Genomic DNA, 17979 nt, shown 5'->3' with positions numbered 1-17979 from the left:
TGGACGCCCTGGCTTAAAGAATTTCTCTTAAACTAGTTTATGTATTCCAGTGTGTTACAACAGTTCATTCCATCCCCAAGTGCATTAGAGAAAAGAGATTAGATAGCTCAAAGTGTAGATATAAGTCCACCACCTCTTAAATAAACCTTCCTATAATTTGTTCAATGTTTTATCTTTCCTTGAACTATTCTTTCCTTTTTTTCCACTCTCTGTATCTCTCTTGTCACATTTCATTTGGTTTCCTCTATGTGGCTTTCTCACTCTAAACCAGAAACCTCAAACATGGAACTTTCTCCGTCTTTTTTTTTAAACATTTATCTTACAGTTTATCAGCCTTGTTCACAGATTCATACGAGTTCAAAGAGGGATAAGATATGGGTTTACCACACCTGTCTCTGTAGTGTTTAATTAAGCAAACATTCAATTAATTACATGTTATTTTGAGAGAACAACCACTCTGTGAACACGTCTGTGCACCATGTAATTTTACCCAAGTATCTGCCAGAAAATCTTTGTAAAACATACATGATATTCCCTCTCAGAGGATTAAGATTTATAATTAATATTTCCTCTGTTCATCTTTATAATCGATGCTTCTCTTTCCTGATCAAACATGTTAATGCCCCCCCAACACAAACACACACACATGCGCACACACACATGCGCACACACGCACCCCCCCACACACATAAGCACACACACACATGAGCAGACAGACATGCTCACGTGTGCATGTTCACGCAGCCACACTTAAAGATCAAACATGATAAAATTCAGGGCAAACCACGTTTCCAACACAGAATAAGAAATAAGGTGACGAGTTTCCTTCATGGTTCACTGCTAACCCAGAATGCAGAGAGCTCCCCACTGAGAAGGCAGACATGAAGTGGAATAATAGGAATTGTGTTGGGTGAGATAAAGCACAATCTCAGCTCAACTGTGAAGACAATCATGAAAACATGGATTACCTATCCTGATTGTGACTGTTGAGGGCAATGTGGGCATCACATTTTCCCCAAATGTATAAGATCACTTGTAAAGAAAAATGCAACTATGGATAAATATCTGTTTTCAAAACAAAAATGAGTTTAACAAACCTCTCAACGTCTAGAGTGTGAAACTAATTCTCTTTATTCAATGTGAACCACAGATTTGTTAATTAAATAAGTATGAAACTCAGGATAAAATAAAAAATTAAAAATTAAATAAATAAATAAATAAACAACTAAATCTGGTTTTTAAAACCCTTCTGTTATAAGGCCACATTGTAAAGTCTTAATATAAAGAGACCTAATTAATTTAAACAGTTTCAAAATTCAGGATGCAAAAAATAAATAAATAAATAAATAATTTTTTTAAAAAATCACCAGGTAATTGCAATGCAGACCATCTGTATTAACAGCCATGTCACGGACTGTCACAGCTGCAGCGGTCAAGGCTGGTTGTGACACTGTTCACAGCTGGTCATAAGGGTCATCAAGATGTCACGGACAGAGGAATCATCCAAGGACATCCTTTTATATTCCTCTGCTGTGAATTGGCTGTTTGTTCTACTTGACTTTGTTTACTCATATAAAACCACGTCAGTTGAATTATTCAATGAATAGCATTATGTGGGCATTATGAAAAATGTCATCATTTTGTATAAAGGAAGGTTCACATTAATTTCATTGATTTTCGTCACTAGATCATCTGTGCATGTCCATCAAAACCTGTGCAGTGTTAATGCAATGTCCCAAAGCTATACAATTTCACAGGGAATGATATAACACAAATGTTCACGTGCTAATGTTGTGATGCATCCAACCTGGCCTGGAGGAAAAAATAAATAATTTCCTAGAAAGCTCTCCAGTTAAAGGAAAACGTACCTGCATCATGCCGGGATATGACACGGGGCAGAATTGTAAAATGAGCTGTCACACATACAACATGTGGTAATTTACCAACAAATTCGAACATAACTGATAAAATTTAACTTCTAAAATCAAAGTTGTTGTATTTTGCTAGTTATTCTTCACAAACACTATTCAATTGTTCTGAAAATGGCATGTGTTTAATTGTTGAGTATGTTTTTTGAGAGAAAATAAATCTGTAAATTTCAAATAAATTTTAAAATAAAAATGCAACAAAAAAGTGGTGTTTGAAACCTGTGCATAATTATCATGTACATAAAGGGAAAACTCGAACAAAAACTGGAACTATCTTTTCATGAACATAGGCTGTACAACTACCAGTATAAGCATTTTAAATATCACATCAGTGTATACAATGAAAAAAAAAAAAAAATGACAGAAATCCTAAAAAAAAGGCATTTTCCAAACTGCTTGATCACAAGTCTATTGCATGCATGATAAATGTGATATCAGTTTTCCATGCATAGTAATAATGAGGCAATGAATATATTGAGCAGTATTCTGAAAGGGGAACCTGAGGAGTAGGAAAAATAATGAGATCCAACTGTTAATGTGATTGATATCTTTTAATCCAAATGTGACACCTGTGTAGCTTGTGTAACCTTTCAAAAATGGCGTGTATGTGTGTGTGCATTCACATGAAGGGCATATATACAGATATATTCCAATCAAGGCTCTGACACATTAGTACGATATGAAATATAAGCAAATGCTTCAACATACAGAAAAAAAAAGTGAAATACAGAAAAAACCAAACAAATATCTGTAAAAACATCAGTTTCAATTCCACACGTGAACAACCACCCTCCCAATCATACACATGACATGAACATACACACTATAACAAGACAGAAATATTTAGAAAAAAAAAATTAAAAAAACTTTCTTCAAACTCACATCTCTATCATACTCGGCTCCATAAGTCTGGGCATTGTAGCTACCGTAGGCGGCCGGGTTGACGGGCGAGGAAAAGCGTGGACTGCCGCGATACTGATACCCTGCAGGCTGCCATTGCTGGTAACCAGCGCCACCTGGTGGCACTCCTGCTGGAGACATGTTTCTCTTGGGATAGGGTTGTCTTGTCGGCTGAAAGTACATAAACATAAAATTATAATTTTGTTCAATGTGAATGTTTTAAAGGCTGAGTGGGCTTGAATTAATATGTGAAATAGATCGTAGGTGGTACAGTGGCTAGTGGGAAGAAACTTATGACGACTAGATATGTGCAACAGGTTGTGTAAACGCATGTCCTAATCTGCCAGTGCACCCACACCAGTGTGTAAAAAACCCCTCCGTCACACACACATATTGGGTATTGAAATAAAGATAAGAAATAAATAGATTGAACAATACTGAAAATCCTTTGGCTTTGATATTTTTTAGGGGTCAAGATATGACAACAATTCGAAAACTGAATACTGGGACACAAATTACAGCATATCTTTACAAGCTGGACATCTCATGAAACAAAATGTTGTTTTCAATAAGGCACTCCTCATGTACAGCATTGATAAATAAAGTGGCAAAAAATACTCGTTCTACATTTTGAGAAATAAATTTCTTTTTTTTAATTTCCCTTTTCATTCATTGGGAAGACAACACTTTAACAAATGTATAGCACTTAACTATGCACAAGTTCACATGTATAAGCTCTGATAAGAAACTCATTGATATTATGTCTAGAGAAGCAATAAGGTATTCAGCTAAGTTTATTTTTTTTAAACATTTACTATTAGACAAAACTATAATTCTGGCACCCCTTCTATCAAAATACATACTAAAGTAAGTGTCTTGTAAGCCCATCTGGGTTAAAATTATGCTGGGGCAACGCTAACACTCGCCAATTTAGCCAAATGCTAAAACTGGCCGACTTTGGCTAAACAAAATAGGGTTGATTTGACCGATTTTAGTCAAATTTAAACCATTTGGACAAAAAAGCGATGAAAAAGTAGTAATTTGGCTAAATGAAATAAATTGATTGCGCCACCCCAGTTATGGTTACTGTCAGAGTATACATTATCTCTGAACTGCTTTTGAATATGTCACTTAAAACTATTTGAACTTGAACTTGGAACTATAAGCAACAAGCCTTTCATTAAACGCTCTCTCTCCCTCCATCTCATGCGTGCACAGACACACACACACAAAGGGACACACAAAAGCACAAACACCATCCCTCCCTCTTTTGCTCTCTCTCTCTCTCTCTCTTACACACACACACACAATGCTCTCTCTCTCTCTCTCTCTCTCTCTCTCTCTCTCTCTCTCTCTCTCACCTTTCTTTAATTGCTCTCTCTCCAGTATTATAAATATAATAAATCAAACACCACACTGATCCATCATCTTGCCACAATCTAAACCTCACATTAACAGCATGTCATGACTAGCAGGAAAGGGGGCCTTGATGTCTTGCGGCGACATCTCAGCAACATAATGTCATCTTACTCTGCTGTATCACTGTCTACTAACATACAACCACTCTCCCTGATATATAATGTATACAAGGTGCATATACTATATTATGTTATATATATCTACAGGACTAACATGCGCATATTTTATTTTGACATGTGGCAGTGGTGATTTACTGTGTTTATTTTCTCTGGAAACAAATAATATTGTAGGGCTGGAGTTATGATAATGATTAAAATGCATACACCTTTTAGTTATCATGCCAAAACAGATTACACATAATGTAAAATCATGTGTACTCCAAAAACATAAACATGCAGTGGGCATGTTGGCCACACTTTACCTTACAAGTATGTTATCGATGAAATATATTTTTCACCAACTCAAGTTCCAAGGCACCTGAATGTCACCACACCATCTGAACCCATACCTCTTAAAACTCAAGCATCCCAATAATTCAACAACCCCTCATGGACCAATATTTTAACCAAAAATTTCAGTCTCAACAAAAACCATAATCCCAAGATATCAAAAATCTCTCACTCTTTCTCTCTCTCTCTCTTGTCTCTTGACACACAAGGGCACTGTCACGTCTAGCGTACGGTACCGTACTAAAAAAAAAGAAAAAAAAGAAAAAAAATCCTGTATGCAGACAAATGCAAAGGGGTTTGTTATACTTACATCCTACATCTTACATCGAGTGTGCAGGTAAATGTTGGTGAAGGTTCCCATGCCAAGAAGGAGATAAAAGGTTCAAAAACAATTTCATACATTTCTTACATCTTCATTTTAACATGCTGGAAACAGGGTGATTTTTTACACTCAATGTTGTGTAAAAAGTAATCTATGTCACATAGGATACTCATATGTACACCTTAGCGCCAGGTGTGGCAGAGCATTAAACTTCCTTGTTCATCAAACCAAGATTGACTTCATTCAAACTCATAAAAGATTAACCAAAAAGTACATTCTGTTTACCTTTTCCATTCCATACAGTGTATCGTTTACCTGACCTACATAACTACTGTATGACCTGTATGTCATATGACAGTCCTGGGGGGTGGGGGGTCACAAAGTCACTTTCACAGTTGCAGTGTTTTAGTCTGCTAGCAGGGATTTGAAATGGAGATAAAGTGAAGAGAAGAGAGATTATTTTCAGTACCTATTCTTTCAGATACAATTCCATAACTCTTACTTCACACAGATAGATAGATCAATGACCTCACTGGATGGATGGCTGGAAGGATAAATGAGTGAGCAGACGGACGGGCAAAAAATGGACAAACAGACAGACAGATAATTATTACTTATTTTTCCTATGCTACTGTCTCCGACAGTTCCAAGTATATAATGAGTACTGTTACCTGTAGCAAACCCAGCATGCACCACTAATGCTAGCTGTGCAGAACTTACTTAACACAAGTGCTTCGGAATACATAATGCTGAAAATGTCACACTCAGCCTCCCTGGCTAACACTCTGAGTTGTCATGAAATGACATTCCTGTCAACAGGTGAAATGAATAAATGAATACAGAGAAATCCCAGGTCCTGGTGTTTACTCATATCTCAGATAGAAACAATGCATTATCTGAGTGCAAGGGGGATTGCACTATTTAAGAGGCCTTTTCCGTCCAGATATGTTGCCTTGGTGGTGTTACGATTAGATCACCACTGGGAGGCGATCTAATCTATCTGCTGTCCCACTCAAAGTCAGTGAAATTCCACGAAAGCAGCATGGTGTTATCACCCCCCCCCCCCCTTTCATTGAGTAGTATACAGAAAAGCTGATGATTACTGGAGCACATGGGAAACAAGGGGAGGCAGATTAATCCGTTAAACTGATTGCATTCAGCAAAAGTCCTCCAAAATTGTTAAGTGTCAGTGGAAATGAGCCCTAAGAGGAAAAAATCTGGCTACCAGCCAGATAACATGTAGTACTTGAAACTGTCAAAATGGTTAACCTAATTTTTTTTAAAATGTTTGAAACTGTAACTGAAGTTTTAGTATGATATCATAGTTATAGAATGTTATCAGCAGTCACTTCAAAATGTACCTGTACCAAGTTAATTAATAAATATATAATATATATAACTAAAATAAACATGAGGTTTTGTATATCTTATCTTACCTTTCTCAGACTTACTCTACACATTCATATGTCAGACAAGTGAACAAAGACTATGCAAAGGTGACCCAAAATATGGGATAATTTCTATATCCGGGTCCAAGGATGTCAAAGTCCTACAGGTGACTTTGTTGACAGATAAGATAATGGGATGGATAACAAGGTTGTTTTTCCTCACGATAAAGAATAAGCATTATACTCATTCTCTAATGATCACCATTTTAACCCCATTTTCCCTAAATTTTTTAGGATTTATATGAGGACACACGACACCAAAAGAGTTAAGAAGTCCAGACATCCGTCTTCGTTAAGAATGCTACCTAACAATTGAAGCACATTTTACATTGGTCAATTTTTCCATGTTTCAACACATATCTTGACTGTATGTACATATATATGCAATCAAGCTAAATTATTATTTTGTGAAAGATTTTTCAATATATCCACATGTACAGTATAAATACACATGTTCATGTACACATATACAAATACACATGTTCGTGTGCACATATACACCAAAAAACATGCCCAGGTGGCATGTACATAAATTTATCTTATAAACAATTTTGATCAAAACACACATATAGACACACCCAGTTAAAACACAAGCATACAGATGTACTCATGCAAACCCACAAATGCAGACACAGGGTTGGTACACATAGGTCCCATTTAAAATAGATGATCCGAGTACTAACTGATCTGCAGACTAAATATGGCCGACCACACTTCAAAAGAGATGCTGCTGATTCCTGACGGTCTCTCTGCCTCCACATGCATCATTAAACATATTAAAATTTGGCTCCCAGATTTAATTGCTAGGCCCCTGCAGTGACAGCGCCTGTGAAGGCAGGGAGATCGTCGAGAATCAGTGGCATCCCTTTTGAAAAGCGGTCGGCCATATTTAGTCAGCGGAACATCTATTCTGAATGGGGCCATACAAACACACATAAACATATGCAGACACGCACACATGCATAGACATAAAAGCACATAGCAACAAATACATCACAGACAACTTCAACAAAAGCACCTTTGAGTATAACAGACTAAACATCACTCAAATCCACCACATTGAAAGAAAACTGCATCATATCAATGGCAGTCCTGACAAATATCACATACAAGTTAGCATGCTAAAGCTGGTGTTTCCCAGAAAGCTTGGTAAATTATTCACAGGATCATAATTATTAACCATGATAAGCAAGTGTTTCTATGCTCTTTGAAATACTATCTATAAGCTTATGTCAGTTATGTAAATAAAATATTGATGCTATGTATAAAATGGATCATCACTTCATTCAGGCCACTCAGAATGAGAAGAGCAGAGTGCTAGCTAGGCCACGACCTGCAGGGGCACAGTAATTAAATCTCGACTCAGGCGAGGGATGATACTTGGGGAGCCGTATGAGAGGCGGAGAGACCATTACAGGATTAACCGATCTTCCTTTCATGTAGGTCCGCCATATTTAGTTTGTGGCCTAGCTAGTACTCGGCTCTTCTCATTCTGAATGGCCTCAATGTAGGCAAGCATGACTCTAGTTTATGAAGTTTTGATAGTAATTTGATAGCAGGCATCAATTAGTGGAATGTCCTTCTTATCAACTAGTATGATATTCTGTTGAAAAAAAATGGTGATCATGTGAACCAAAACTCTGTTCCTACTCCATAGTAGGATTAATAGTGTGAGATGCTGCTCCACTACAGTAATTATTCACAAAATTCAAACAAAACTGACAACCTGTACATCCAAAAACCAATGCTGATAGCTAACAAAAAAAGTTATATCATCACATGAGATGTTGTTGTTAAAATGTTTTTTTTATGTAACCAACAGACAAATTCAAAACTAAAGTCTTTTTTTTTTTTGCAACCTACAGGCAGATTCAAAAGGTTTTTTTTTTTTTTTTTGCAACTAACAGACATATTCAAACCCATTTTTTAGCGGAGTTGTTTGAACGCTGTGAATAATTACCATAACCTAAATCCACCGTCCTACCAGATAGGGTGTGAAGACATGAGGTACAACACTGTGATATCCTTGGCCGTCCATCTGGAGCATTCAAATGTTCTGACCAGCTGGTGATGGTCAAGACAGCTACAGTTCTCCTCTTAAACCAGTAATTTTTAATACTTTTAACTTCGCTTAGTCCAGTAAGCAACAAATGGTCAGCAATACTAATACTGCTTTACAAATAAAGCTCAAATCAGGCACTCCTCTTCATTCGTTTGAGCACAGCTCATGAAATAACTGCTAATCTCTTGTAAAAAAAAATAAATAAAACAAAATAATATATTCTTTTTAAGCTGTCAAAAACAGTAGTGCTGGTTGAAAGGTTCACTTCAAACGGTCAAAGAAGCAGTATACCAGCATTCCTCTAATATTCCGATCAGTCCAGCAAGTTTTAACCCAACAAAACAAGCAGAGGTCCGTAGCCAAAACTCCCCGATTTTAAAGTGATAAGACCGCACATCAAACATCGACCTCTCCTTACGCACTTGTCAACAATCAACATTGGGACGTTTACCTGAAATATTTAGGAGAGTCGAGAGGGGTCTCGAGTGTCTTGCTATCTCCCTATTATATTATGCTCTCTCACAGACTGCTGTATGTGTGCTGGGAGGATTAGGACCACAGAAGTCAAAGATTAACCAGGTGCAAATTTGTCCCGTTTACACTGCTTCTTATGGTGCAGTGCAAGTGAACCAGGTGTGTTTTAGACCAGATTGTGTGTCAATCGCAAGGAAGCAAATGGGTTGCATTGCTTCGTACAGAGAAGTAAGTTATAAATCAATCACAGAGCACAACAGATGACAAATTGCATGCTTAATACAAAGACAATTAAGACAATTATTGAACTTTGATTGCATTATCGAGTATGGATTCTCATTCACACACATGCATACACATGCTCACACACACACACACACACGCGCGTGCGTGCACACACACACAGCACAAAAGCAACCTGCTTTCCATGAAGACAAATATACAGACATGGATCGCAATGGATTTTGGCCAGTGTAAACCAGACTACAACGTGCACAGATGTCAAGTAAGGGGCAGTGTACATTTGTTCTGATCACACCAGTTGAGGCAACTGTGAAGTCAATGCCATTAAGTATGCACAGTTTATATGCCAGGTCTGTGTATATGCATGATGGAGTAAGCAGTCGTTGAATAATTTGTGATGTGTGCCAATGAAAGTGCATTTGCTTGCCATATGGTGTGTGTGTGTGTGTGTGTGTGTGTGTGTGTGTGTGTGTGTGTGTGTGTGTTGCGTGCGTGCGTGTGCACATGTACTTTGTATATTTGAGCCTACAATTGTATAAACACCTATTGAAGTATGGAAAACCAAAAATGTAGTATCCATTCAACAAAAAATAAAAAAAAAATAAATAAATAAAATGAAATAAAAAAGACGAAGAAGAACTTAAAGAAATGGTATTAAATTAGTATGATATGGAGCGCGCGTGTGTTTGTGTGTGTATTTTACGTATATGCAAGTTTGATTATAATTCTGGTGCAGCCATCTTCTCCCGAGATAAGGAGACCTCTCCCAATGAAAACGTCTATGGGCCCATTCACAATGCAACTATCATTCTTCACAGATCGATCCAACTCCGCGGGGACTCTCAGTACATGCCATCAGATAAATACTCCTCCTTTGGGTTTCCAAAGTAGTAGATCTTGTAAAATCACGCCAGCTTTTTCGTATTCTACTCACTGCCAGGTGGCAATTTTATCTGATAACAATCAGTTTGAGTTCCCATGCAGCTGGATCAATCTACGTAAATGATATTTTTTTGGTAATGAGTCATATTCGTTAAAATGCCTGTTTTTATCACATGGAGCCATTGTTATGCAAATGGCATTAAAATAAACAGTAAGTGTGCAGCCTATGTTTGTTTGAGCTTCTGGTGCTTGAAGTAATTTTGCCCTCTGTGTCACTGAAAATACACGGACTCTGCACGTGTGTGAAGTATGGCCTCCATAAAGTCTCCTACAAGAAACATTTTGATTTTGACAAAGTAATGAAATGTTTCAGCAAATCATCTTTTTTTGCCTTAAAAAAAGAGGATGGCAAATTTTAATGAGTACCACTTTCTTTAGCCATTTTGTAAAAAAAAAAAAAAAAAAAAAATCATTTAATGAAAAATAACATGCTAGAATATGTACTTATCACATAACAGGCAGTTTCATGGAATTATCATCAATTAAGATAATAATTATTATTATTTTTATTATTATTCATTTAATTATTTATATTCATAAAGAATATATCTTACAAGTGGTTTAAACAATTTTGATTTACATGATCACTGGCTGGAGACATAATACAACATATAAATATATATCCATTATATACCTCAACTTATATTGACACTGCAAATAAACAAAGGGCAAGGTACTGTTCTGTAAATATACATACTGGCATATGCTGTGCTGCACTTCTTCCATACGCATCAAGATATGAGTGCAATAAAAAATTAATGAAATGCTTCTGAAGGCTTCTGTTTCCAACTAATCGGATAAATAAAGGGTTTTCTGTGAGCACTTTTCTGTCTTCAAGCCCCAATTTTCTGTCTTCAAGCCTCATAAGTTCTGTACAATGATTGAAGCAGAGTGTTCATTATCGTGACAAACCTTTAAAACCCAGATAAAACTATGTAAATGAAAACAGTTTGAACACTTTACATGTATGAGACATTTTAAATTTCCTTTAAGCTCTTTTCCAAAGTTAACTTGAGAATGAGCATGATATTTCAATTCTTATAAATATTACAGCTTGCATGTTGCCATCAAACTGAGAATTTTCAATATTTGCATCCTGATGGCAGCTAGTCCTAATCATTATGTATGTGCCATGACAGATATGCTGGCATAATAACCTACCATTATGAATGTTTCCTGAGAATTATAGACTGGAAATTTGTGTAACCTTACTTTTGTTAGTGGTCGTATTGTTGAATATACATAGAACAGATGTAGACTGCTGAAGCCGAAAGCTAAAAAATGACAAAGTTAACCATCTCCTGCCTTTTTTTTTTGCTCGTATTTATTTAATTATTTTATTAAATTTCATTTTTTTTTTTTTTGGGGGGGGGGGGGGGGGGGGGGGGGGGGCAGTCCAACTTAAACCCAAAAAGGACTTTGACACTAACCACAGTTCTATCAATGGAAACCAACCAAACACATTCAAGTATTTACTGTCACCACCTCTTGACCAGTGGTGACCAACCATGCATTTTGCCAATGTATCCAGACCAATGCAACCACAAGAAAATTCACTTTCACCCAATGGATCTAACCCAATTAAACAAATTCAAGAATTAAAGGACTCTCCAAACATGGCCCTTATGCCTTAGGACTGCCCCAAGTATTTCCCCTATGATTCTTAATCAAAAATTGCACTCCAACATCCAACAACGCTTTCATGCAATGTTCCATTTTCTGTTCTCCCCATAACTCTGAACTAACCAAACCCATTCATGTATTCACTGCTGTCCTATTACCTGATCCCCTGAAGACACACAAGGTCCCTGTGTGCTGCAGTGAACGGCTGCCTCTCAAACTCGGCCCTGATGCCTTATAATAACTATACCAATGTTTTGGCTAGGGTCAAAACACGGTATTTGAAATGTCTCTGACGGGACATTTTAGAGACAATTTTAAAAATTACAGTTGGTAAACGATCCACATTGTTACTTTTAAATACATACATACATACATACATACAGCTATGATTCTTAACCAAAAATTATACATCCTAATTCACCGCTCTACTTTCAGTCATTGCCCCCTTTCAGTTTTCTGGCCACAACTCTGAACCAATCAAACCCATCCATTTATTCACTGCTGTCCTATTACCTGCTGCCCTGGAGGCCCACCAGGTCCCTGTGTGGCGTAGTGTTGCTGGTACTGCTGTGGTGGCTGCTGCTGCTGCTGCTGCTGGATATAGCGCGGGGAGTTTGTCTTCTTATAGTTAGTATAGCTATTCATTGCTGCCCCACCACCTTGGTAGCCCTACAAGCACAACAAGCGATGATGAACACGATTACACTGTCATGGCAGATAAAGCAGCACTGTACTGATATTGTACACATTGCTAATTTTTCTATATTTGAATGAAGCATGAGTTGTGAGTGTACTTATTATTCAAGCCCAAAAGCTACACCTGTCCACTTAAGTTAATTTTGTTCTTTGAAAATTTTAACAATATCATACTTTTTAAAATGATAAATTGATTGCAGTTGAAAGCTTAGGATACGGCAACAAAGATAATGTGCTTTATTTCACATTTAGTTATCAAATTTAATAAGACAATAAGGAAAGACAATAGCAAAGATGAGCCATTACCAAAAGTGCAACAATTACAGCTTCTTACCACTGCTGCCTTTATTTATAAAATTCTTTCTCATTCGCTGTTAAAAAGCAAAAGCTACCTGGGCCAATTTTTCGATTTCCAAATATTCAAACACATCTAAATCAGTGGAGAATAAAATACCAGTAAGTAAAGCTTCATCTGCATAGCCATGGTCAAATTTATTTTCCATGTGCGCAAAAATCGTGTAATTCGGTAGTATCACAGACTCTGCTATAGGGCCAATCACTAAGCGTCATGTTTGTACATTAGAATGGATCAGCATCTGTGTGTTGTCCTTTAAAGTACAGGAGCGTTTTTTTCATGAAAGCGAGTCAAGGGCAACCAAGCTTGTTCAAACACATCTCTTGTCAATGCAAATATCCAATTTTCTATTCAGCAGACACATCGGGGAAGGTAAAGTAACCGCAGCAAGCTTCATTTATAACCCAGTCATGTTCTTCATGTTCACAGAGTTCTAACATTGTCAGTGTTGACAGACAAATAACAAGACAATTTTGGGAAAAAAAAGTATGAAACATATATGTATAATATCAGAAATTACCAGATACAGCCACACAAAAGGACACACAAACACCCACGGAAACAAAATTCATATCCCTTTTTAAGAGCACTAATAATTTACTTGTATCTGTAAAGATAACAGAAAAAAATAAGTTTTGATTTCCTTTTTTTTTTTTTTTTGTCAACAGTGTTCTCAGCATGGGGCAAGCAGCCAACTGGTTTCTGGCTTGTCTGCCAAAGATTTCCATGTAAAGTCGTACCAGATGCTTAAACACAATGTCACTAATACCACTGCCTTAGTGTGTCAAGATTTGAAAGAAAAAATATACAAAAATTTCTGTATTTCCCTCAGGCCTCCTGCCTGTTGTTGCAAGGTAAAATGCACTTGCAAGAACATTGTCCACTGCAACTTGACCACGGGACACAAATAAATGCCTAATCCACTATGGTTGCTTTAATACAGAAAAGAAAATATCCATTTATATCTAATCTTATTTGTCACTGATAAAAAATTAACCTAAAAATTTGTATTTCAAACAAAATTCTGAGAGGTACCCCCGCCCCCATCCCCCAGTATATAATGTTTATGTTTTGTCTCACTTTGCATGATGTTTATAAAAACACAAAGAAGCAAATTCATTCCCATTGGGCTTCTGCTTCAGTTGCATTGCTGTTTATAAAACAGAACACTTTTAATAATTAATACTGATATGACTGAATGTTATCAAATCACAGTCATTTTCCAACAAAAGTTAAATGACAAGAGTGAAAGAGAGAAAGAGAGAGTGCTCTTTCATTTCATTTTATCTACTGGAACATTTCATATTTCATTGGACCTACCTAGTCATTCGTGCATTTCTGCACCTACCTGCTCATTCACACAATTCTGTACCATGTTTCATTGGTCCTACTTGCTCATTCATGCCATTCTGTTTCATTTTTCATGTTTCTTTGCACCTACCTGCTTATTCATGTCTTTCTACTTAATGTTTCATTTCACCTACCTGTTCATTCATGCCATTCTGCTTCATGTTTCTTTGCACCTACCTGTTAATTCATGCCATTCTGCTTCATGTTTCTTTGCATCTACCTGTTCATTCATGCTATTCTGCTTCATGTTTCATTGCACCTACCTGTTCATTCATGCCATTCTGCTTCATGTTTCTTTGCACCTACCTGTTCATTCATGCCATTCTGCTTCACGTTTTTTTGCACCTACCTGTTCATTCATGCCATTCTGCTTCATGTTTCTTTGCATCTACCTGTTCATTCATGCCATTCTGCTTCATGTTTCATTGCACCTACCTGTTCATTCATGCCATTCTGCTTCATGTTTCTTTGCACCTACCTGTTTATTCATGCCATTCTGCTTCATGTTTCTTTGCACCTACCTGTTTATTCATGCCATTCTGCTTCATGTTTCTTTGCACCTACCTGTTCATTCATGCCATTCTACTTAATGTTTCATTGCACCTACCTGTTCATTCATGCCATTCTGCTACGTGTTTCTTTGCACCTACCTGCTCATTCATGCCATTCTGCTTCATGTTATCCTGTCCAGTGTTCATGGTTGGAGGGGTGTGGTCCTGTTGTGTTTCTGTTACTTCCTGGGTTGATTGTTTAGGTTGGGTTACTGTAGTGTTTTCCTCCTTAGGGTCCTGAAGAATAAAATGTATTTTAATACCGTAACAACCTTTGTATTACATTTGGCAATTATCACTAACAAGAAAGAATACACTCTACATAAAATCAGGCTTGAAAATCGATCAGTTGAAGAAACAGAGATTGGAGGGGGAGGGGGCAAACATAAAACATAATATAATACCATCCTACGACTATTATCATTTAAACCCCATACACTTACGAGTGCAGAGTTCCTATTACAACAAGTTCTGGTGCCCAACAAACTGCAATCCTGCATAAAATATATGCGTTACCAAGCATAAGGACCAGGATAACTCTCAGGGCTTTATGTTTGAATGGCATTTAGCATTGCTTGCACAGACAACATCAGATAGGAAATGTCTTCCACTGTTATTTTAAAACATTGTTAGTGAGTCAAGGTGTAAAAACAACTCTTAATCATGACTGAATACAAGGGCTATATACTTACTAGTATAGCCATGGCTATAATATGCAAGAGAAAATGAAATCTGTGCATGTGTGTGTGTTGGGGGGGGGGGGTTTCAAATGTGTGTAATGTACTTTATATCTACAAATCTGCCAATTCAAACTTGTTAAAGACATGAAAATTTAAAACAAAAAAAAAAAAAGCCCTCCCCTTCTCACACCACACACTCCTACTTCTTTACCTCACCCCTTTTTGACAGACTGTTTGCTGCCGCCCTATGTTAAAACAATCTATTTATTTAGAAAGAACTAAAACTTAATATAGGTGATGGGCCATTTCTTATATATTTGATTACTGAATAGATACAAATAAGTTATCACAGACTTGGAGTATGTAATATTATTTAACACACTGTGCCTTGTGCTATAACTTATATCTAGAGAGCAATGGCATCCAAAATTAGTATAAAATGTAAAATAATGCTACATGTTTCCAACACTTAGGAAATTGCAACTGGGAACAAGTAAGAAAACTTATAATACACCATAACTAGGCACTGTTCACTGTGCAGGGGAAAAGGGGGGAGGGGCAGTCACGCCAGTTAAAACTAAATATCCCAGTGTATTATTGGATATATTTCTGGTACTCAGACCCCAGTGCAAGATACAGCTATGACTGATCAAAGCTGGGATCATCCTTTAAATCACCATGCCGATGTGACAGGAGTGGTAGTCCCAGGAATGGAAGTCAGGGGTCCCATATGATTAGTACAGGTCAGGTTTATTCAGAGTATAGGGGTTGGTATATGGGACATATGTTACCTGTACAAAGTTATGGGGGAATGGACTAGGGTTCTTAACGGACTACCATTCCTGTCACACCGGCATTAGGGAACTATATGACACTGGTCAACCTCTAACCTGTTGAACGCTAATTCGAGGTCAGTAAATACTGTAGCAACTTTAATCTCATAACTTATTTACAAGGTGAGCTCAAATCCCTACGTATTACGATCAATAAACACAACAATACAGTTGTTCTTGACATGTCTTAGAGCTAAACAATGTCCCAACAAACGAGAAAATGGAATATTTCACCCTCAACTGAAGTCTTATCGGGCCGATTCGGACGTCAAGCAGCCATCTTGAATAATACTCTACTCTGTCAGCTGATCGATAAAAGTTCCGGGGTTTTTGTAAAATGCCACAGAGATTGATGCACATTTCACAACATCCAGGCGTCAATAAATCACTCATACTAACTCAAACCGTGATGTGCTTTACAATATTACCTGCATAAGGCCGTCTTGAAGCTAATCGCGAGATTTGTACAGCAGCGAGGAAAACGGAAGCCGATTAATTTTTGCAACGTTTCGTTGAGTCCCACTGGCGTTCAGTTCACTTTCCTCTCACGTTTCCAGGAATCTATTCTTGAGCGGGCACGGGCCACAATTAACCGCCTAATAAGTTACGATAGTATCACACACACACGTATAATAATGACATATATGCAAATTGGCTACACTAAATATGTTAGATATATGGTACGGCTACTAATCTAGGTCAAGGAAGTTTTACGCCCCCGAAATTAGGACAGCAGGGGGTAAATAGGTCACCAATTTACCAGCAAGGTGCCCGCTGTTATTATCCTTTTCTCAGTTCTTCCTACCACACATGTTTTTCTGAACTCTTGGGTTGCTGTATTGCGGACCTATCCCAGGGAAGTCTGTTCACTGTACCCAATAACTCAAAGTGGTTTGTGTCAATATTTACACATGTGACCTATTTTGTTTGCGCATTGATATTGATATGAAACGACCTTTACCTTCGCGGTGGCCCAGGAAGTTTCTTCTGGTAATTAGATGTGACGGAAGTAAATTCCCTAAAACTTTGTCCTTTTGACGATGTGTTTTTGTAATGGTTTTAACATTAATTATTGCAGTATTTTATTGCGACGATTCACTTTGCGATAATTAAGTTTCCGTGAAAATATTGCTGCATTGCGTTAGATAGGAAAACCTGGGAAGACACGTTTTGCGGGCTTCAGGCAAACCAAAATAGGAATAAGTTAATTTAAAACATTCACGTGTAAATAAAATAAGACCACGAAAAGGACGCCCACATGTCATGTGGCTTGAATTATGTCTAAGAAGACGAGCCTCAAATAGGTACTTAAAAACAATGCCTAGGCGAAAATAACATTTTTTTCGGGTTATTATTATTATTATTAGGCCCTATTATTATTTTTATTTTTGTTACTGAACGTATATCAGGTATATATCCCAGCGCCAGTTTTGTCATCACTTTTTTTATAACTTAGATGATTGGCAAAATTCAAATTTTCTTTGCCTCTTTATTTATTTATTTTATGTATTTATTTATTTTTTATGGTGCACTTGAGGACTAAGAGCAGAGCTTATTTACAATTATAGACACTCCTTTACGAAAAACCAAGTCTTATAGGATCCTAAAGGACTTTTTCGTTACGGCTCGTACGGAATTATAGGGCAAACTATGCATGAAATGAAGTAATTATTAGCCGATTTATAGAACTTTAAATAACGAATT

At 37.1% G+C, this 17979-nt stretch overlaps 1 protein-coding gene across 11 annotated transcripts in view; it reads right to left on the bottom strand.

Annotated features, from left to right (window-relative positions):
* Nucleotides 1-17211, bottom strand: part of LOC106166097 (RNA-binding motif, single-stranded-interacting protein 2) — a 110998-nt gene extending 93787 nt beyond the window's left edge. For 3 of the 11 annotated variants that reach the window (XM_013544517.2, XM_087013924.1, XM_013544522.2), the window contains exons 1-4: nucleotides 16510-16657; nucleotides 14862-14999; nucleotides 12324-12479; nucleotides 2811-2999 (exon numbers count right to left, since the gene is read on the bottom strand). In XM_013544517.2, coding sequence (XP_013399971.2) covers nucleotides 2811-2999; nucleotides 12324-12479; nucleotides 14862-14999; nucleotides 16510-16635 — 609 coding nt within the window. In that variant the 5' untranslated portion in view covers nucleotides 16636-16657. Of the gene's footprint in view, nucleotides 1-2810; nucleotides 3000-6454; nucleotides 6531-12323; nucleotides 12480-14861; nucleotides 15000-16509; nucleotides 16659-16703; nucleotides 16996-17035 lie in introns of those variants that run through there. The other 8 variants (XM_013544519.2, XM_013544518.2, XM_013544524.2 and 5 more) reach the window with 7 other exon arrangements.
* Nucleotides 17212-17979: the final 768 nt, after the last annotated feature.

Source organism: Lingula anatina, chromosome 5, assembly GCF_051362555.1.
Source record: "Lingula anatina isolate TDL-2025a chromosome 5, LinAna3.0, whole genome shotgun sequence".
In the NCBI taxonomy this organism is placed as follows: Eukaryota; Metazoa; Brachiopoda; class Lingulata; order Lingulida; family Lingulidae; genus Lingula; species Lingula anatina.
The sequence above is the reverse complement of the archived record's forward strand: the minus strand, read 5'-3'. Positions and strand labels throughout refer to the sequence as shown.